This window comes from Diachasma alloeum, unplaced genomic scaffold (assembly GCF_001412515.2).
Source record: "Diachasma alloeum isolate Michigan unplaced genomic scaffold, Dall2.0 Dall_scaffold_00256, whole genome shotgun sequence".
Taxonomy (NCBI): domain Eukaryota; kingdom Metazoa; phylum Arthropoda; class Insecta; order Hymenoptera; family Braconidae; genus Diachasma; species Diachasma alloeum.
Genome location: NW_021680401.1, coordinates 1,000,633 through 1,023,906, shown reverse-complemented (window position 1 = coordinate 1,023,906; position 23,274 = coordinate 1,000,633). Strand labels below are relative to the sequence as shown.

General features: G+C 35.6%; 2 protein-coding genes across 2 annotated transcripts in view; one reads left to right on the top strand and one right to left on the bottom strand.

The window, feature by feature from the left end:
- LOC107037590 (tyrosine-protein kinase Drl) overlaps nucleotides 1-23,274 on the bottom strand; it is a 232,699-nt gene that overhangs the window by 128,848 nt on the left and 80,577 nt on the right. The window contains exon 2 of the mRNA XM_015256211.2: nucleotides 8,816-8,943. Coding sequence (XP_015111697.2) covers nucleotides 8,816-8,943 — 128 coding nt within the window. The remainder of the gene's footprint in view (nucleotides 1-8,815; nucleotides 8,944-23,274) is intronic.
- LOC107037587 (maltase 2) lies at nucleotides 12,039-22,622 on the top strand. The gene is made up of 8 exons (XM_015256208.2): nucleotides 12,039-12,195; nucleotides 15,998-16,185; nucleotides 16,862-17,125; nucleotides 19,140-19,382; nucleotides 19,452-19,643; nucleotides 21,569-21,824; nucleotides 21,914-22,259; nucleotides 22,341-22,622. Exons 1-8 carry the CDS (start codon nucleotides 12,039-12,041, stop codon nucleotides 22,540-22,542), a joined length of 1,848 nt encoding a protein of 615 aa, XP_015111694.1. The 3' UTR covers nucleotides 22,543-22,622.

Below are 23,274 nucleotides of genomic sequence, written 5' to 3'. Positions count from 1 at the left end.
AGTGTTAGCCAATATGGGCCACACGGAGAGAAATATTCAATAAAAATTACGTATCTTTTCCGTAATTCCGGAGCGAAATGTGGTTGTAGGAAATTTTACGGAACTGTCACGGAATTTTTCCAGAGCGTTCCATAATTTTTATCTGAATCTTCTGTAAAAAATTACGATACCGTCACTTAAATGTTCTGAGTCGATTCCGTAATCAGTGAGCGAATTGTGAGTTCCGTAATTTTTACTGAACATTTCTCTCCGTGCAAGGCTGATTGAAGATCGGTATCGAAGAATCGGCAGCTCGGCTCCCCGTACTGCCCCAATCTTGCCCCATTTGACGTTTCATACCCGAGTAGTCAATAAGAAATGAAGACCGAGATAATCCTCATATTCAAAACTTTTATAACTTATTTCCATAATTCAATGGTGAAATGGTCAAACGGTGCAAGTCATTTTCGTCTTTATATAGTTGAGTTTTCCAGAAATATTTCCGAATTTAAGGGAGATAGCGAAATTTTCATAATAACCTTGTTAGAAACGCAACTAAAATTCCAGAACAATCCGGTCGACTAGCTCGACCTGCTTCGAAAATCTCCGGGACCCTTCGGGTCATCAGTCATAAGTGACCGAAACACCCGCGAATCAGTTTAGGCTTAGCCTCTCACCGTATAAATCTATCTCGAGCAAATCACCTGTAGAAGTCGTATAGTATCAGTACAGTTCCGATCAGTACATAAACTCAGTTCGTTTATTCAGTTTTATAAATTCAGTCCAGAGTCAGTCAACGCAGTTAATAATTATCAGGATAAATTCAGTAAATCAATTAATAACTTTCTAGAGATATTCAACCGTGTATAAAGTGTACATACTTTCAGACTTTGGTGGCTGTTGATTACCAATAAATTGTGACTTTAAAAAACTTGGTATTTTTTTTTTTCACGGCTCATCTTACTTTAACTATCCTCTAACACCTCCCACAATCCTCCCAATTTACAGATCCTCTCCTCAAATAAACCTTTTTCGTAGAGCGAATTGAGTGCTACTAAAAAGGTTATGAGAAAAATTTTGCTATCTCCCTTAGATTTCGAGATATTCATTGAAAACTGGCCAATAGCGAAAATCGACTTAAACCGTTTGACTACTTCGCTATTAAATTCAAACATTAAAACAATAATTTTTACAATTTCTTCTTGCGAAAACACTCACTGAGTCGAGCCATAAGGGTAGAGCTACTTTAACTATTTCCCCTTGCCGACCCCCACCTCTGAAACCCCACCAAAACATTCTTAAAAACAATCTCACACTGTAAACCATTTCAATTATTCCCTTTGACTCTCAATTCGCCTCCATTCGACTCTCATTTCCCCTCCCCGCAAATACTTTGTCCCCCTTGCGACCCAGCATTTCTTACTTCTTTATTCAGGGGAGCCAAACGATGTACCCCTCACAATGTATCCCAGCGTCAATTTCCTTGTCGTTTAACGTTTGATTGAGGGCGAAACGAGAAACGAAGTCTCGAATTTGCGTCTCTCCAGCGCGATAGACCGACAGAGGGTGAAAATAGGTTGGAGAATCCCTCTTCCCCGCCCCTTTTTTTTCACTTCGCCCAACACTCATGGCTCGTTTCCTTGGTGACGGTTTGGATCAGAAGGGGTGGAATGAGGCGAACGCAAACCTAACCGCCGTCATGTACTGTTTGTATTTCATATTGATAGAGTATCGATACCCCTTCCCCACTCTGGTGTTTCGCAAGGGGGGGACCGACAGGTCTCGCAAACACCCGGGGAATGTAGCCCTCTGCAGCATCAAACCGAATCGCTTCAACCCCAGCAATTTATCTCTCTCCGTCTCTCTCTTTCTCTGACCAAATGCCCACAAACGGTATACTACTGCCATTGTTACTGCTCAGTGTTTACTTTGTTCCGTATTGTTACCCCAGCGTTGTGTTAATGGACACTGGGAAAGACTTCTATTTTATGTTTTAACGGTTAAACTCCCCCGAGATTGGTACAAAGTTCCTTCAGTCTGTGATGAGGGGAAAAGTGATTTTCAATGATTGTTTATCTGGCCGGGGCTTTGTCGAGGTTTTCAGCTGGGTTTGTTGACGTGGGGGTTGGGTAATTGCTCCGATGACAGGGGCTTTGGAAAATAATGGAATCAATTATGTTGAAATTGAATTCTATTTCTTGATCTTGATATTTACATTAACGAACTGTTGAAAAAATTTGGCTGAATTTTCGAGAAAACGATCTTGAGTTCGATGTCAGGGAAAACTACGGTGAGTTTTAAAAGTGGCGGGCTATTGGAGTGAGATTTTTTTTATATACAATCCATTATATGCGTCTAAAAACCAATAATTAATAACGGTTCGTTTGCCCCATAGACGCTAAATTTTTTTTAAATAGTCCAGGGCTTCCAGATTTTAGGCTACAGAGATTTTTTTGAAAATTTTTGAAAAAAAATGTGCAATAATAATTGCGAGCTAGGTTTTTTAAATTTGTCTCCTGCAAGCTAATTTCTTTTTTTTTAATATAAATAATTACACCATTCATGTAAAATGGCCAGAAAAATGTTTCTGAAAGAATTTCAGAAACTTTCAAATATTTTGAGGATCATTTTTCTGACTATTTTACATGAATGGTGCAATTTTTTAAATAAAAAAAGGAAATTAGCTGTGTAGGAGTCGTATTTCAAAAAACTAACTCGTAACTGCTATTGTACACTTTTGGCCGAAAATTTTGAAAAAAAACTGTAGCTCAAACATTGGATGCCCTGGATTATTGTTAACAGTTCAAGCATTTAAATTATTTCACTGGAGACAAAATAGTCAAAGTACTTGGATATCTTTAAAGGAAAAAGATCAATGGAATTTTAAATTTCTCTGAACATTCAAGTAAAATCACAATTTTTTAGCGCCAGGGAGACGGAAATTTACCAACTTACATGATTTTTCAAGTAAAAATGAATATTCACTGTCAAATTCTCTAGAATTTTCAGGGAATTTCTTTGGCATTCTTAGAATCCCAGGAATTTTTGAAGGTATTCCCTGAAAATTTCGAGAAATCTTCAAATCACGGAGAGATTTCACTGAATTTGCCAGATTTTTCATTAATTTTCCCGGAATAATTGAACTAAAGTTTACAGTTCCCACGGATTTTTCCACGAAATTATGAATTTTCACTGACAAAATTTTTTCAAATTGGAGTGGAAATATTCTTTGTTAGAAAAGGCAACAGAGGTCCCTTGGGGACCTGCTCACCCTTAGGGCCTTTAGGGTCATAAGGACTATAAGGACCGTAAGGGCCTCAGGGGCCACATAGGTTCCAGGGGTCAAAAAGGTCAAAATCCCTTATTTTCCACTTTTTTGAAAGTATTATTTCCAAGACCCTTACGGGAAATTTCAGTGGAATTTTTTTAACAGTCTACCATTGAAATTATAAAAATACTTTGATGTTTTTATATCTTTGATGTAAATGAATGAATCATTCCATCATAAAATTCTTCGAAATGGAATGAAAATTGATATATTAATTACGTAACAAATATGGAATTTGAACGGTTGGCAAAAAATTAATTCTCAAACATTGACCAAGAGAAGAATTCGATCATCAGAGTGGTCCACAAGCATAAAGAGAAATGTTCGGGAATTTTCGTATCCAAAATTTTTATTGGAACCAATAAACTATTCGCCAGACCAGATCATGTTGAAATTGAATTCAATTATTTAACATTCACTTCAACGAAATGATATTATCGAATTTATGAGAATACTTTGATGTTCTGGTAGCTTCACTAGATACGGATATCACCCCGTCATAAAATAATTCGAAATTGGATGAAAATGGATATAATAATTTTGTAATTCATACGGAAAATAAGCGATTGGAGAAAATTTATTCCCCAAACGTTGACCAAGAGAAGAATTCAACCATCAAACGGTTGCACGTGTACGGCGAAAAATGTCGAGAATTTTCACAACCGAAATTTTCATCAGCGGAATGTCTAGATCCGATAAATCAAATTAAAAAAATATATATGAGGTATTCCACGTCAAATGAGTCAATCGCTAACACTCACCCTCTTGGAAATTAATGGCAATTTTTTCTACGATCGGGGAGGTTGAAAAACTATCTCTCAAATTTTTTCAGATTTTTTCGGCAGCCCAGTTCGGAGATGTGATTTTTTTCACATTTTTCCGTTTTTTCCAATAACTCAAGTTCTGTTTGTCCAATTTTGATTTATTAAGCGTCAAAATTTTCCATTTTTTACCCCCTATACGACTATTTTTAGGAATTTTTTTTTCGATTCCTAGAAGCTCCTAATAACGAATTTTCGAAAAAAAAGTTGAAAAACTTGAATTTGGCAAATTACGTCACGGTTGATATTCAAAAATTTTTTTCCAGTAATTCTCATAATCAAAACAAGTATTTTGAGCTGTCATTCAAGTTGGGCATCCTCCTGGATCTATGTTATTTTTAATTTTTTCTTTTGGAAATTTCGCAAATTTGGTCAAAAGACCACAAAAAGACTTCGATTATGTATCGAAAAAATATGTAATATATAGGTATGCAATCAAATTCACTTCATACTGTCTATAATCAAAGTCTAAATTTACGGAATTTCGAAACGAAAAAATTAAGAATAAAATAGATCCAGGACGATGCCCAACTTACATGATGGCTCAAAATACTTGTTTTGATTGTAAGAATTACTGAAAAAAATGAAACAAATCGTCCGTGACGTAATTTGCAAAATTCAAGTTTTTCAACTTTTTTATTCGAAAAGTCGTTATTATGCTCATCTAGAAACAATGTAACTGAACATGGAAAAAGCCTCCGTAGACACAAATATAACACATCGTTTGCTCTTAGCAACAGCCCTAGATATTCACTATACGAGGAAGAACGCAAACCCTGAGTCTAATCACTTCCATTTGTGCATTTAAACTATCAATTTGATTTGTGTACTTTATTGAAAAAAAGTTTGATTAAAACTCTGTTCCATATGTAAGTCTGAATTGTAATAAAAATCTTTAATACTGTTCTCATGGCTAAAAAAGTCCATCTAAAACTGTACATGTTCTCAAGTCACTATTAAATAATACAAAAATCGAAAAGCCTTTGAAATTCAATTGTTCAATTCGACTGATCAAGAGAGAAAGAAACAATACAAATAATACGAATTCCGGGTAACCGGAGCACTTTTGTTATTATAACCGAAGAGGAATCGATAATTGTACGCATCATTTGGACAGAACGATTGTAAACAGAAAGAATCAACTCGTATCTCAATTTGGATGAATAAGTTGGCAATCAACTTTCTTTCCGGCAATTTTATTTGAATGAACCGAGTAATCAGCCAGTTCTATTTTCAACAAACTGAAGATAGCAGAAAGCGTTAGCACACCTGAAGGACATTCGATATTGGTCTCCGTCCCTGGAGCCAAGAGTGTATTTTTGCTTCGACCGGAAACAGAGATCAGCAGTAAGCACTGTATTTGGAACATCAGAATAAATAAATTATTTGACAGACTAGATCATGTTGAAGTGATGTTACCGAGGGGCTATTGACAGGCGTACTCGTGGTGTCACCCGCTGATGATGTGACGAAGGTCACTTAAAAACCCGGATTAATAATTGGAAATAATAAGTGATTAAAAGGAAATTAATTAGTTGTTAATGAGAGAACATATCCTCTCATTCTTTTCCCCTTAGCTTCAGAGATTTGTAAATATTAGTAAGTTATCCCGGATTTTGTAGAGTGTTGACTGAAGAAGTAGAATGGAGCACTAGCAAGGGCATTTCAGTGGAAGGAAACCCGGAGTCCTATGGAGTTACCTGAGAAGAGATGGAATCGCCTGGAGAGCATCCCAAAGGGTTATCCAGGATCTAAGTGCTAAGACTGAAGCCCTAGATCCGATAAGAGACTCAAGTTCATTCCCTTAACCCTAAGGAGTAACGACAGTTAGAGAAAAGCTCCAGAGATCTGATAGAATAAGTGAAAAACAAACGACTCACATGGCCCACTGCTGTGACACTTGGGGTTATGTACGACAGGACTGGACGAGGACTCCCCAAGTATTCGAGAGGGCCCGAAGTTTGACTAGAGGATTATGTCAGAGTACTGGAGTGGACCTTGAAGGCTGTAAGATGGCTTAAGTAGTGGGAACTGCTTAAATAAATGGAACCATGCTCCTGTCAGGAACACTGGACTTCGAGCACCAGTTGTCGATGGTGGGTCGATAAAAAGGATATCGACCCCACTATCAGAGTTCAACAAACTTTTACCTTGACTATCAAGGCGTGCTAATCGACCCTGATCGAGGGTGAATTGGGGAGAAATGAACGGAGGAATAAAAGGATGCTCTCCATTGGCGGAAATAATAGAAGGATGGCCCGGATTGGTGGGACATGACATGGGGGAGAAGAACTGACCTGGAACAACGAGAAAGCTGGTGAAATCGACACTCTGCGTGACGACCGACAACTGACAACAAACCTTTAGTGAAATTTAAGACTTAGATTAATTAGTAGACATTCAAGTAGTTTCGTAAGTAAGGAAAATTATCATAATCAGGCCTCAGAAGCTGTCTGAGGAGTGATTCCACCCGGAGAAATTGAGAAGCCCGGAAGAATGAGGGAAATCGTGAAAAGCCGATTTCATTCGTATTAGTCTTCACCGCTGTGAGTAGACTTTTGCAATAGCGCAGTGGCAGGAGCTATTTTGAGTGCGAATATCGTACACACCGAGGTACGATCCACCAGAAAACTGGTTAAAATATTATAGTAAAGAATTAAGAGTGTTGTTTTTCCCGGATTGATTGAAGAAAAGTGTAATTAATTATTGGGAAAATCCGTGGGAAATCCGTAGCGTCCCTGGCTTCCACAGTGCCGCCATTTTTGGCAATTTTGGCGAATCTAAGGGAAATTGAAATTAATTTAATTTCATCATTGAATATCGGAGCAATCGCTGGCGAAGCAGCCGTACTAAATTTCCCGGAAATTAAGTCAAGTCATATGAAAGATTATAACAAGAATATTTTTGGAATTTAAAGTTATTTTGAGTTATAGTTTTTCTAATTAGGAAACCGGGAAATTAGCGTCGTAATTTGTAGTGGAAGCGTGGTGTGGAAATTCCACCTTTTACGTGATTTAAGTCAACAAGACCGTTGAAACTGGATTATTTTGGGAGAATAATTTGAAAGTTTAGTGAAATAATTAGTTTAATCTGGTTTTAATGTCACAATGTAATCAATTGTAATCCCAGTGAAATCAATGTTATCATTGTAATCACATGATTACCATATTTGTAATCAAGTTTTGGTAATGAAGTGGTAATCATTTTTAATCACTGTAATCATTTGTAATCAGTGTAATCTTTCGTAGTTGCTCCTAGTGATACCGTGAATTTTGTTTGTGAATTTTCCCTGGATCAATTTTTCTTGAAATCCCAGATGTTTATGGTAGCTTTGGTGGAAAAGAATGAATTATTTCGTCACAATATTCTCCAGAATAAATGAATTAATTTTATAATGCATATGGAAATTAAACGATTGAGGAAAAATGAATTTTCAAATATTTCACAAAAAAATGCTGACAAATTTTTTTTCCAAACGAAAAAACTTTCAAGAAAAATGAATGATTAATTTAATACGCTGAAAGCTTTCTCAAACAATTTAATATTAATCAGTAATATGAGCTACATGTTTATGCTCTCAATAACATCACAGGGCATACTGTCCCTCGACTGGTGACCCAGAAGGTCCTTCATATCATGGAAAAATACACTGGGACAGGTCCATTAACGCACGGTCGAACGCTCCCACCCGTGAAAAGAGAGTAAACATTGTGACTAACGCAAACTTACGATCATGATCCAAGTGAGAGAGACAAGACGTTAAAGGGTCGTGCGCACGAGTGCTCTCGACGCGAAATATTACGGGGTTGGGGCGTAGGAATGATTGCGTATCACCGGTTGACTGCACACATTTTCGAAGTGCGGTGTAATCAATGCGAATATTTTATTTGACCGATAAACCATTTGGGGGTAATGAAAGATTAATTATTCAGGGATATGAATCATTATCGATGGGAGAGGGGTTGTATTTGAAGTACTTCGTGATTACTGTACCAATTAGTGAGGATTTCATGGCATGATCAAACATAAATATTACTTAACGTGATTCATGCTAATGGTTTATGCAAATTATGATTGGTACAAACAGATTAATTTAATTTCAATGTTTGGAATTCATTGATGATTTGAAAATTTTTGTTATTTGGCGTCAGATTATGTTAGGGTGGCATTCAATAGGACTAATTAAATTCGTTGAATTAATGACATTTATTGCATGAATGGACAAAATTGATATGTTATAAAAGTTATAATAATTAACTGTAGAAAACAGAGAAATTTCTATCTCCGGAAGTTGAAAGTAAATTTAGTTCATCGATGTAATGTCACAATTAGAGATGTGAGTAACAAAAATGATCGGTTAAATGGCCGTCATGACCGGTAATTACCGAGCGGAAATTTTTTTAATAATATATCTCGAAAAGTACTCAGGCAAAACGGATTATTATTTTATTCCTGGTAGAGTTTTCCTGCGCTTATAATGTTGTTATATGCTGTTTCTCATGTCATCATATTCTCAAAAAGTAAAAATTCTAGAATCTTATTCTACATCAACTTCACTTCAATTTTATGAACTGTTTTTCTCTGCGTATATATTCTACGAATGTGTTCACATAAAAATCGAAGATTTTGTCAATGAATCCCGAAAGAAGAATGAAAAAAAGGGTTGATAACTCAGAATTGTACTTACCGGGTATCCAACGAGACTCTGCCACGAGAACTCTAAATCCGCTACGTTAGCTGGCACCGGTACGACGAATGTCATTGCATATCCATTGACAACCCCCTCCCTAACATAGTACAATTCAGCTTCAAGTCCTGCAGCAAAAAAAGAATTTCGAAATGAAAAAATGAAAATTAAAAGCACCTGATATTTTGCAGCCAAAAAAAAATTCCTTCTCACCAGTACAAACCGGTACTTGGGGGAAGTTCACTTTTGAAAAGTTCTAATAATACTCGTAATACATGTCTACATTCATGATATAATGCGCAACGATAGTGATAAATGAGAATTCGCTCGAGTTCCGTGAACCGCAAGCATTCTGAGATTTAAACCGTTGAAAATAATTTACTTCTCTCAAGTAAATATGGTCTACATATCAGAAAATTGTTCTCTCAGTGGAGGTACTTCTCACCAGTACCCAGGTACTTGACGTATGATATAATACTTGCATCCAGTTCTTTTGTGACTTCGAGGAAGTACAAAATTTGTCTTTTCCCCAGACACCCTTTGGTACTGGGTAGAAGTACTTTCTCTACTGATCAGAAGTAATTTTTTTTGTGTGATTTCGTAATTGACCAGCCCCTCGAATTTGAGTTTTCACTCGGGTACGCATAGAAATCAGAGATATTTCCTAGGAATATCAAGTCCATAGATTTAGGGAACATTCTTCTCCTGAACCCCATCCGTGAATGTCGATCATGCGAGAATAGCAGGGAGGATAGACGTGAGACACAATATCTAGGTGAGACACGACACCCTGAAATCCAGATAGATCCCGGGATGTGTTCGGATCTTCAAGAACTATCACCTTCTTTTTGGTGTCTTCACATGTGACTAGGCAATTCGATATCAGGAGCGGAATGTCTACATGTGGTGCGGACGGTCGCACATTCTGGGAGTCAAGAGGTACAAAAGTGAGAATAAAGAATAAGAATAAAATATAAAAAAGCGGTGAATGTATGTGAAAGTCAAGTCGGACATTTTTTTTCGGAGACACCCGGCATAAGAAGCATGAGACATCTTTAAGGAGAGAATATCTCAAATGTTGAAGTTGGTACATATCCCTGGAGATAAAGGTCTCTCTCGTTGGATTTTAACAAGGTAGGATGAAATAGTTCAACAGTGACGTTGAGTTTAGATTCTGCCGTCTGCTCTCGGGCAGAAAATTGAGTCTGACTCGGTTAATGCGATGGTATGACGCGGGTTTAAAACGTTTTGAATCGAAGTATCAAATTCTCAATATTTGAAATGTTTTTTGAACTTGGAGTATCGAGAATACTCTTTTAGAAAAAAATTGATATCTCATGAACAGTTTAGTTGTAATTGTCAGGGGAGCGACATTGAATTCAATTTAAGAGAATTTCTACTAATAAAATTTTTGCATGGAAATTCAAAATTTTTGAACTGCACAAAAACAATAATTCTCCAATTTAAGGGAATTTTAAATTAATTAACAATTTAAGAATATATTTTTATATATATTTCAAATAAATATTGATTTATTTGAATCTAACTATATATATATATGCAAATATATATTTATTTGAATTTTCATGGAATCATTGAACTAAAATTTGTAGTTTTCATTGATTTTTTCATCAAAATGTAAATTTTGAATGCCAAAATTCTTTGAAATTTTTGTGGAACTGTTATTTGATAAAAATTTTCGAAGAGTTATCCCTACTTACTTCAAGTACTTTTAGTACTTTTCACAAGTACCAAAGGTACTAGTGAAAAGTAATTTTTCAACTTCTCTCAAGTACTTTTAGGATATAATTTTAGTACTTCCAATTGATTGCTTTGTTGAAAAAAGTGAATATTATTACCGGATAGAATGGGCTTTCTTACGTATTTTTTTAACTAGAAATGTTCAGCAGAAGATAATTTGTAGGAAAAAATCAATAGATTGCGATTTTTTTAGATGCTGTCGAGAATTATTGGTATGCTTTCCAACCTACAAAATTTCAATTTTGTTAAGATTTTTATGTTTTATGTTGTTATCAATATTTAGAAGGCTTCGAAAAATTATTTGCAATTTATTTTCAATTTTATTACTCACGAAACGGGAATTATTTAAATTTTTGAATTTTTAACGAAATTCGGTTTTTAGAAGAGGTAGAAAAACATTTTTGAGTTCTTATACTTAACTTATATTGAGTTTATTTGGTACTTTTGAAAAGAACCAGCCAGGTACTCAGTACAAGTAATTTTTTTACTTGTCCCAAGTGACAACATACTTGTGACAAGTACTGAGGTACTACTCACTTGACGCATGATACTTGCATCAAGTTGTTTTGTAACTTCCAGGAAGTGCAAAAATGTACCTTTTCTCCAGAAACCCCTTGGTACTGAATACAAGTACTTTTGCTACTGATCAAAAGTAATTTTTTTTGGGAGCATTGGTGAAACTCACGTTTAGTTCATAAAGAGCGCACAACGACTTTAATCAACGAAATGAATAATTTGTCGCATCCCTTTCAATGTCGTTTGAAATGTTCAATTAATTGAAAATTCACCTCGATTTGCTACTGAATCTTCCATGTTTCGATTGAAAATTTCAATGTCAACGTCGCTCCCCTGAAAATTACTGCTAAACTGTCCACGAAATTTCAATTTTTTAAAACAATATTTACGTGTACCACGAAGAAGTGAAAAAAATATTTTTATTCAAACGGTTATTTGGATCGCTGGATGCCCCAACGAGTATTATCAAGTTTTGTGAATCCTATTATTTGCTCAATGATGATAACAACATTCATAGCATTAAAATTTGTTGACTCTGAAACATTCTTGATATTTTATTGACCCTTTCGTTGAATTCACCACGGCTTAACCAGGCTGATGCTTCTTATCAATATTCTTGCTCTCAATATATCCCAAAACTTATGGCACACACTTCCACCTACATACATCTATTAGTCTTATCTCAGCAATCGTCGTAGGTACCGGAAACTTAGTAATTGTTCTATTTTTCTCGCTTACGTATTTTTTCTTGGTAAGCCTTCGATTTTTTCAGTGACGTCCCAAAAACTCACGATCATGCTGAATGTTATCACTGTGTCATTACCCAAATCTATATTGCTCTACGTCGCAGACCTTCATGTCAAGTGGAAAAATTTGACTACATGTGACTCCTATATATAGTAGGACGTTGCGTAGGTACTATGCTCAGTGAGTTCTTACCGCGACAATGATGCGGTTACAGTCCCTCATAGTATTCCTCATCACATTTAATATCGTCGCGAGTGAAATAAAAAATGTAGGATGGTGGAAGAATGCAGTGTTTTATCAAATATATCCTAGGAGTTTCAAAGATGCTGACAATGATGGGATTGGTGACCTGAAAGGTAGTTTTGCTCATTAGTCATTGAATGTGGAGACGAGTGAAGCTCATTGGGTGGACCGTCTTATTTTCCCCGACATTTTTTCCCCGATTTTTCTTCCCTGATATTCGTTCCTCCCCAAATTTCCCTAGCGTCAATTTTTCCTATGCTCTTTTCCCACATCACTTTTTCCCAAACTTTTTCCTCTTCTAATTTTCTGATTCAATTTGTATATGTTGACGTACATTTGGTCAAAACAGTTATTGATTGTAATGATAAGTGAGGATTATCCTTCTTTTGTAAGCCTCGACCGAATTACGATAACCCGGTCGTTTATTGATTTTCGAGTGTATTGATTTTTTTAATGAAAGGGGATAATTTTCGGCTATCGGACCTGAGTGATGACCAAACGCATTCAACTGTGACAGTTTCAATACGGTCTTTAAAGTTATGTTTGTCACTCGTGTGAGCCACATTGTTTCACTGCAATTCTTTATTCATTTTTGTAATTGGCGTCTTGTTTCATCGATGAAGAATTGAAAGAAATTAATGAAATTCGTAATTGAAATTGTTTGTTTGTCTATTTTGGCTGATTGAATTGCATGTAATATTCTGTAGACTGTTCTTATCATATTTAATTTTTATAAACATGATTATGACTTGTATTAATTTTTTCTTCATTCACTTTACTGTTCGTACGGATTATTATTTGCTCAGGTATCGATGGGAAAAAGAGGAGACAGTTTATTTTAGGAAAATCTGTCGGGGAAAAATATTGGGGAAAAAGTGTCGGGGAAGAAAAGTCGTGGAACCAGCTAAGTGGAACCCAACTCATCACCATTTCATTTCACATATCCTTGAATCGAAGGGAGAAAGCAAAATTTTTTCGACGAATCTTTTTGATGCAAAGGATGACTGCTAAAAAAGTTTCTACCGAAATTATGGATATTTTTCGTGAATTCAGAGATATTTATCAAAAACTCAACTGAAAACTTGACGTGTCCTCGTGAATGATGTTCCTATTAATTGCTAGTTAAAAATCCCGCGCCCCTAGGAAAGCACCATGAAAACTGAAACTTAATTCTCTCTGGATTCACGTGAATCCGACAAAACGCCAATGAAAATGGAACTGCTTTACATCAGCAGACATTGCCAAACAGGGGAAAGTGTAAAATGAAAGTTAGACATCTGGAAGATCTTATGACAATCAGAACATATGATAAGTTCTATTCAGATAATGAGATAGTCTAGACACGCCAAGTACGTTCGCCAAATCAATTATTGCAGCTGTTTTTTTTTCAAGATTTCTATTCATGTAGTATTGTGGATAGTTCATGAATAAATCCGGTCTTGGCATTTTTTCTTTTTGATTTTTATCTTTTTGAAGTCTTACTTTTCTATTCAATACATATATGCATACGGTGTTGACACACCTTTTTCTACAAACAATTTTTCTTTGTTTTGAAACGTGATGAAATGTTATGAAACGTGAAGAAATGATTTTTATTCGGGTCATGTCCATGTATGTGACAACTTGGATTTTTGGTGATTAATTTTCCGAGAATTCAACATAAATTGCGGTGAAATTTAAAGATAAAAATCTGAAATTTTGCCTCATTATAGCTATGATTGAGCTCAACTTTAGTGCGCTGTTTAAGCCCTATCGGTACAGTAGTTCCTGAGATATAACAACTTGTTTAAATTTCGTTTGTCCTCAATATCTGATAAACTACTACATCGATTTCAATTTTATTTTTCAAAATACTCGTCTCACTGACCTCTATCTAGATAAAGACACCCTTTAATACAAAGTTTGGAGATATTCCCGTTTTTCATGAAAAGCCTTGTACGCACGATAACTTGAGGAAAACCGAGATAGGACGTTGAAATTTGGCATGACCCTCATACTAATATTGTAATACTAATAAAATAATTAAATAATTGAACAATACTAAATAGATTTTGTCAAATGCCTCACAAAATACTCAACGGATTTGATTTTTTCTTTCTTCAAAATACATGTAGAGTATACTTGAAGATATTTTAACTCAATTGTGTTGCTACCAAACATGTTTTTCTCTGGTAGTCTAACATCAGGTGCTATTAATTAATCTCTAAAAATGATATATGATATCGAATAAATATTGAGTTGGAGGGAGAAACTTGCTGGAACGTAATACAATCATTCGTTCAATAAATGGAGATTCAGTGGAATCAATATTGATTCGTTCATTATTGATGAATTCATAGTTGGCTCAACTCCAGTTAGAACCTTCGTTCTGGAAATATCATTCGTCAACTATAAATATGTATTCGTATATTGAATGTCAACGATGCCTTTAATGAATAATTAATGGATTATGTTGACAAGAATCATAATATATTGCATCAATTTCTGAAACAAATATAGGAGAGCTTCCACTGATATCGATGTGGTTAAAGTAGTGCTTTCCTATCTCCTTGAATGTTGAATATCTTAATAATGTGTGATTTTAGACTGTTAAAAATTGTGAGATTGAAATTTCATGGAAGATGTTATAGCAAATCTCATGAGAGTGACATTGAATCCGATTTAGGGAAAAATGGGTATGAGACTTCAAGTTTCAAGTAGAATGCACGAAAATCCGGGATTTGTCGGTACAAGTGAGATGGAAATTTCACAACTTGATTGAATTTTCAGTGGAACATGAATATTCAGAAACCAAATAATATGAATTTTCAATTTGTCTTTGAATTTTCCTGATTTTTCTGAATTTTCACAGAATAATTGAACTGAAAAATCAAGTATTTTATTGATTTCCGGATCATTTGAACAGAAAATCAATAAAATAGTGGATTTTTCAATGAAAAGATTTCCTGAAATTTAAATAGAACTTGAACACGATAAAAAATTCCAGAATTTAGCACGGAAAATTCAGACGAAAATTTTGAATAGTGTAGGAGGTGAGATAAGAGAACATTTTTGTTGCAACCTTTTTGAGTTTCGAAAGTGGTCCTGTGACACTATTATATTATTTTATCTTACTAGGCCCAGGAAACCGCTAGTGATGCTGTCGAGACTAGGCGAGAATTATTTTGAAGAGGTCATCACGGTCTGGAAAAACATCGAAAGTTTTGGAATCGTCGCAATCTCGACAGACATTGGATCGGTGCATCTCGTCACAATTGCGGGAGCATTTATCTTGCCTGGATCTCGAGATTTTCGGTTTTTTAAGTTCACGAGACGAGACGAGACAGATATCGAGACAAACATTTAAAAAACAGAAAATACTGAAACTCAGACGTGATGGATTTTTCCAAGTTCGTGACGAGATGCACCGATCCAATGTCTTTCGCGATTGCGACGATTCCAAAACTTCCGATGTTTTTCCAGACCGTGATGATCTCTTCAAAATAATTCTCGACTAGTCTCAACGGCATCACTATTAATTACAGATAAGTAAACGTAAAATACGAAAAAGATAATCGTAATTTATGCTTCAACTTCTAGCGTAAAATACACTTCAGAAAGCGTAAAAAATCACTTCTTGAACGTAATTTACTGTAAAATTTTTCTATGTGCATTACCTAGCGTAGTGCATACTCAATACCTCTCCAATTTGATAATTTCTGATGAATGGTAAATTATAAAACCAATACATAACTGAACCGAAGGTCTCTTTCCGATGTTGCTCGTGAGATTACATTATTCATCATAGTGTCGTAAATATGTCACTTTCAGTAGAGCCATACATTTAGGCACAGGTCGGTATGATACCGACACCGACCCGGAGGGATTCATACAGATGTTAAAAATATATTAACAGTAATTTTCATTTTCAACTAGGGATAACCAGTAAACTAACGCATTTAAAGGAAACTGGGATCGATGCCGTCTGGCTGTCCTCAATCTACGCTAGCCCTATGGTAGATTCCGGTTACGACGTTTCCGATTTCCGGAAAATCCATCCCCAGTACGGAAATGAAACAGACCTCATCGATTTGGTAAAGAGAGCTAAGGAATTGGGAATAAAGGTACAGTACTAATATTATAATAATATTTATGTATTAACTAGGGGGCTTCGCCCCCTGCTCGCTTCGCTCACCAACCGCGGGGGGCGTTACCCCCCCCCCCGGCACGCTTCATTTTCATCCCGCCAACCTTTTTGAATATGTTTAGGTATTTGTATTATATAGAAAAAAATTGATAGAATGATTCATCTCCTTTGAGAAATTGAGATTTGTATTATTTACAAAAGGCTCCAACCAACGCCTTTCATCGGGAGACTCTACCGTTCATTTTTCCATTTATTTATATAGAATAGTATAAGGTATACTCTTATTATTATTTACTAAGGATTTGAATCCCGTAGAATTTGACCCCTATATGACCCCCATATGACCGCATCTGAGGTCAACTGGAGGAAAGTGAGTACTATCCGCTTTAGGGTGGAAAGTATTCACAAGTATTCCTCTCGCTCATCAGAAAGCAATAAACAAACTTTTCTTCTCCGGCATGTTACAAAATAGCATGCGTACATCGGCCGGAGAAAACATGACTTTCCGCCCTGGGTGCGCAATATACTATACGATCATTAATAATCCCAAAAGGGTGAACAATTAAAAATCAATTCCGAAATCATTACTATCATTTACTTCAATGTTTATTGTACATTAATATATTATTCTTACTTTTTCACACAATTTTCAGTTGATTCTGGATTTGATACCCAATCACACATCCGATAAACATCCTTGGTTCGAAAGAAGCTTAGCAGGTATTGAGCCATTCACCAATTACTACATCTGGCGTAATGTTACGAGTGACGGCAAACCTCCAAACAATTGGCTCAGCGTTTCTGGACAATCAGCTTGGAAATGTTTTCCCATCCGAAAAAAATGTTACCTCCATCAATTTCGTGAAGAAGAACCAGACTTGAATTACCGGAATGAGGGAGTCCGCAAAGAAATGGTGGTAAGTGCTCCCTTCTTTCAATTTGTAATTTAAAAAAAATCTAGAATTTTCGTGTAATATAATTGGGCTCCGTTTGTAAGTGGTTTACCGCGCAGACGGTGAGCTTAGATTAGTGAGAATTTGGGAAGAAATCATGTAATCAATGACTATCGATACTTTCAGAATTGCATAGCCGATGAAATTAGTGCCGTAGATAGTGTTGCCGTCGAGACTAGACGAAAATTATGTTGGAAAGATCATCATGGCCGAAAAAACATCGAAAGTTTAGGAATCGTCGTAATCTCGAAAAACACTGGATTGATGCATCTCGTCGCGAACTTGGAAGAATCCATCATGTCTGAGTTTCATTATTTTCTGTTTTTCAAATGTTTGTCTCGATATCTGTCTCGTTTCGTCTCGTGAACTTGAAAAACCGAAAATCTCGAGATCCAGGTAAGATAAATCTTCCCGGAATTGTGAGGAGATGCACCGATCTAATGTCTTTTGAGATTGCGATGATTCCAAAACTCTCGATGTTTTTCCACACCGTGATGATCTCTTCAAAATAATTCTCGACTAGTCTCGACGGCATCAATAGCCATAGAATTCTGGAATCATGTAACATTACAATATTGATGCATTGCAGTCGGAACGATTTTTTTCTCTCTACTCCACTTATTTATGTTAAATGGTTTACCTTGCTCGTAGTGGGACAAAAAGTCCGTGGTGACGAACAATTCGCCAGCTGAATTAACTTCATTCAGTTGACAATTAATGTCACCACAAGCATTTTGTACACTGAGAGAAAGGATTAGTTATCGTTAGCGAATGGATTTGTTTAGAGGCTAGGGTGTATTCAGTCTCATCAAATGTTTATTCATTAATAGTTAACAAATTCATATTTGAGGAATTTTATGTGACTCGACTTTCACCTTTCAAGTGAAGCATTCGTTAGCTATTAACGAATATTTATTTGGTCATATTCAACTCTACCCTTCGTTAATAATTAACGATACTCGTTTGGAATAAATGGATCATTCGATCAGTGTATCAAAATTAATATTTTTCTGTTAGTTTATGAAGGATCTAAGCATAATTTGGAAAATAATATTCCAATTAGTTAATTTATACTAAATTTCACAAAGCTGTAAACTAATTCATGACTATTCGACCAATTTTAACATTTGGGTATTTCCCGGGCTGCAAATCTAGACCAATTTTAGGTTTACTCTTCTACCAGAGGTAGGAATATAGTCAATACTTGAAAACGCCCTTGCAGTGAGACTTTGTACCTGAACCGTACCCTGAACCGTAAAAGATGCACCACAACAGCACGTCCAAGGGACAAAGCGGACAATAATTGTCCATGCGTCAACCAAAACGCATAAACTTTTATTCTGTTCTATCCTCAATAGATTATTTTTCCTTTGAAATACTCAAGTGAACCTTTCAATATAAAATAACTTGAAGCATATACCAAATTGTTTTCACAAGATTATTTGATTCAATTAGTCCCTCCCTCATAAGTTTCCCTCATAAGTTTCAAATAAGGAAATTGAAAACTTTAAATCAAACCCAATGATGACTGCAATTGAACCTCATAAACCGCACAAGAATCCAAAATTGTTAAACAAACTAAAGATATCAATCTAATTACAAATCTCATATATTCAATTGATGAAATCGACTTTTAACACACATTAACAACTCATTTTCAATATATAAAATTTAAAAAAAAATATTAGCCGTAAATTATTCTGAGCGATCTCAATTGTTAGCTTAGAGCATCGCTGAGTCAATAAAACAAGTATTAAACATAGGCCACTCAAGCGTACGAGACCCATTTTATTGCCAGGGCCGAAAAGAAAAACGCGCCTGGCCACAAATTATATTTATACATTTCAGACATTCCAGTAGCGGAATGATGAATACCCAAGTAAGAGCTTCAAAAGAAAATCAATATTTACTTGTTGCCCTTCACCATTTCGTTACGCAATCGCGAACATGTGATCTACAAATGACTTCTTATTCATAGGAAATTATGAAGTTCTGGTTGGCTAAAGGCATAGATGGCTTCCATATCAGTGCAGCTCCTCATTTATTCGAAATCGGGGATTTCCGAAATGAACCCCGAACAAACATTACCGGTGCAACCGACGTGGACTACAGCTACTTGCAACATATCTACACTAAAGACCAGCATGAAACATATGAATTGATTAGAGATTGGAAAAAGGTTCTGGATGATTACGCGAATTCTACTAATACCGATGAGAAAGTAAGCCATTTCACTTTGTTCTGTTCAATAGAAAAATAAATTTCAAACATCTGAAATTCTATGAGACAGGTACTAATGACGGAAGCATACACCACTCTGAAGAACAGTACAAAGTACTACGACTCTGGCGTTCAAGTTCCATCCAACTTCTTCTTTATAACTGATGTAAACAGCACTTCTTCTCCAGATAAATTCAAAAGCATTATTGATGCATGGCTCAATGAAACAGCATCACGAAGCGGAGCAGTTGCCAATTGGGTGGTGAGTACACTCTAAAAAAAGATTACTTCTGATAAGTAGGAAAACTACTTGTATTCAGTACCGAGGCGTTTCTGGAGAAAAGCTAATTTTTTTACTTGGTCCAAGTCGAAAATCGACTGAATACAAGTTTTATGCTCCAAGTACAATTAGCACTGGTGACAAGTACCAACTGTACTCATCATCAGTACTGAAAGTACTTGTACTGAGTACCGAGCTGTACTTCTCAAAAGTAGAAAAAATACTTGAGACAAGTAGTAATAGTACTCAAATCCAGTACCAATGGATTTTCGCGGAATATTACAGTAAGATTCATCATACAATGGAGATCGTTGAAAAACGAAGAATTAATGCAAATAAAATTATTGTTTATTGTTCGTTTGCCCCTCAAATACTTGAAAATTGAACTGTACTGGACTACAGTCCAGTGTAATAAATTCTCGAGCTACAGAGATTTTTTTTTCAAAATTTTTCAAAAGATGTGTAGAATAACAATTACCAATTAAGTTTTCCAAATTTAATTTCCAAATAGTCCTTTTTTTTAATAACAAAAAAGGTAATATTCATGCGAAATAGCCAGCAAAATGATTCTCAAAATAATTGTTATATTTTATATTGAACAAAAAAATTGAAGTATTAATCTTTTGAGCTATCTTGTGTGAAAATTGCAATTTCATTATGCGACAAAGAATGAAATTGCCTATTTAGAAGTCGAATTTTGAAAAAAAGTAGCTCGTAACCGTTATTCTAGACATCTTTTGAAAAATTTACAAAAGGAAACCCCTGTAGCTCAAAAATTGAGTACACTGTGCTATTTTTCTTCATTTTCAAGGTCTTGGGGGCAAATAAACAATAAATAATCGTTTTTTTTCCCACTTATTCTTCGTCTTTCAACATATATAAATAATCAATCATCAATGTGTGATAAATCTTACTGCAATATCTCGCGATTTTTAAACTCATCGTAACCTCCCCTCGATGAAATTTGGTCATTGTCATCTGAGAATGATAATGATAATGATAATGAGAACGATAATGAGAATGATAATTAATGATATGAAATTCCCCAACAAAATAACCAACCAAAAGTACTGGAATCAAGTCATAAAAGTACTCGCGAGAAGTAGAAAAATTACTTGCTCCAAGCATTAAAAGTACTTGTGAGAAGTAAGAAAAATGCTGACAGGAAGTAATAAAAGTACTTCCTCCTAGTACTTTTCCTACTTGCTTAGCAAATATTGTACTTTACCCAAGGACATGAAAAGTACTTGGGACAAGTAGTTTCCCAACTTTTCACAAGAAAACTTCTCCCAAGTAGAATTCAGTATTGGTGAGTAGTAACTTTTTTTTAGAGTGTAAGAATAGAAAATTTTGACTAAATGTGAAAGCTAATTAGCTTCATCTGTACACATTTAGTGAGATTTTTTTAAATCGTTATTTGACATCGCTTCGACCCGGTTAGGGTATACTGCGATGATGATCAAGACTTTAAATAATTAGATCGCACTATTCTACCCAACCGGGATTTGAACTCGGAACCTTTCGCATGCGAGGTAACAAACTTACCCACTGCGCCAAGCCACTGGGATTTAGTGAGATTTAATGGGTTTGCATATCACTGGGGTATTTTCGTAATCTTTCAAAAGAATTCATGAAGTTATCTGGATTTCTATTGGTGATGTCGCGAGACGAGACGAGGAAATGCCATCGTAGATGGTTTTCTCGTCTCGTCTCTACTCGTCTTGTTTCATCTCGTTTCACATGGAAAAAAGAAGTCAGAAAAAATAAGGGTCTCGTCTATCGTCTCGTCTCGTCTACTTAGTTCTGTCTCGTCTCGTCTAGTAATGCTTCTCGTCCCGTCTCTCGAATCTCGTCTGTCGTGGCATCACTAATTTCTACAACATTAATTTTGTGAATCAATTATTTAGATGGGTACCCATGACCATAGCAGAATTGCGACAAGATTCCCAGGTCACAGCGACCAGATGACAATGCTTGCAATGATATTACCAGGAGTCGCAGTAATATATTACGGTGAAGAAATAGGAATGGTGGATAAATCGGATATCACCTATGGAGATACGCAAGATCCGATAGGGCACATCGCTGGACCAGATAATTATAAAGAGTATTCACGCGATCCCAGCAGAACTCCAATGCAATGGGATAATAGTACAAATGCTGGTGAGTTTTAAAAGATGATGTTATCTAGAAATTTCAATCACGACCATTCATCTTTCTTATTTATCGTGTTTTCCTACATCATTTTTCAGGATTCAACAATGGAACTAAACCTTGGCTCCCCATACATCAGAATTACGTCGAGATCAACTTGGCTGCTCAGAAAGTTGCGAATAATTCTCATTATGATGTCTATAATAAATTGATCATGTTGAAGAAGACGAGGAGAGCGATTATTTCAGGAACCGTACAAATTTTCGTATCATCTGATAAGAAATCTCTGTTGGTTGTGAGAGCTGCGAAGAATGAGGCTATTATCCTAGTGAGCAATTTGTCTAAGAACGAAACTATTACTGTGGATGTGGTGAGCCATGTAACCTCACTTAATCCGACAGCTACGGTCGAAGTTGCAACTCTGGAATCACCGATCAAACAAGGGTATCAAACACATTGCTACATAAAAATTCCTATTCTTAATTCTTCGACCTACTTTTGCGAGTTGAATCAATTTTTTTGTAGATCATCTGTGAACCTGAGAGCGTTGAAAGTTGCGCCCCAGCAATCTCTAGTCCTATCCACGAAGATGAACTCGACAGATGAACTTGACTCACACAAACCTCCATCCAAGGGGGGAAAGAAAAATGCTAGTGGAACAATTGCATTATCTTCTGTTCTATGTGTTTCCGTACTACTTACAGCATTATTAGAATTATCTCACTAGTTTTCAAGATAGCGCACATAATCATCATTTTTTGACACTTTGGAACACACTCCAGGATTTTTTTTAATAATATATTTTTTCTACGTTTTCATCGTTTAAATATAAATGTTCTTATGCGAACTCTAACATATTTAATTATATTTTTTGTTGTCTTCAAGCTTCATTTTATACTGGAAAAACGATTTCGCAGACATGTTTTAAAAACCACGCGAGTTTCAAAGGATCAGGAGAGAGTATCGCTTACTGTTGGACAATCAATATATATTTCTTTGATGATTGTGTAATTAACTACCTCGAAAGGTCTAATGAGTAACCATCACTCCCAGAAAAATTACACATTTGAGTCAAAGAAAACTCTTTCCTTAAAATTTTTCCATAATTTCAACAATATTTTTTTTGGTGATAAAAATAATCATGTATTCATTAGAATGAAAATGTTTACATTATATGAAATGAATAATTGATAATTTATTTAAGGATTATTAGATACGAACAAATCGTTCTCTTGGCCGTCAATGATTTTATTCCTAACTGATGAAGTTGATGTTTGGATCAAGGAATCGTCTGTTTGTAGAGGAGGGTAGGGCAAAACGGGCCACTGACAGAAAATTGGTAATTCTTGTTTTTGCTTCCGAATGGAGCAAATTCGAAGTCATTTGTGGTTTGAGGTGATTAACAAATCTGATCAAATTGCGGTTCAACGACATCTGTTGTCTATAAAACCCCTATGAC

What these genes read in the sequence shown, in the direction of transcription:
- LOC107037587 (XM_015256208.2), top strand. Translation starts at nt 12,039, where the DNA reads ATGATGCGGTTACAGTCCCTCATAGTATTCCTCATCACATTTAATATC. An exon ending in CTAAGGAATTGGGAATAAAG is followed by an intron (nt 16,186 to 16,861) that starts GTACAGTACTAA and finishes CACAATTTTCAG; the next exon opens with TTGATTCTGGATTTGATACC. An exon ending in GAATCACCGATCAAACAAGG is followed by an intron (nt 22,260 to 22,340) that starts GTATCAAACACA and finishes ATTTTTTTGTAG; the next exon opens with ATCATCTGTGAACCTGAGAG.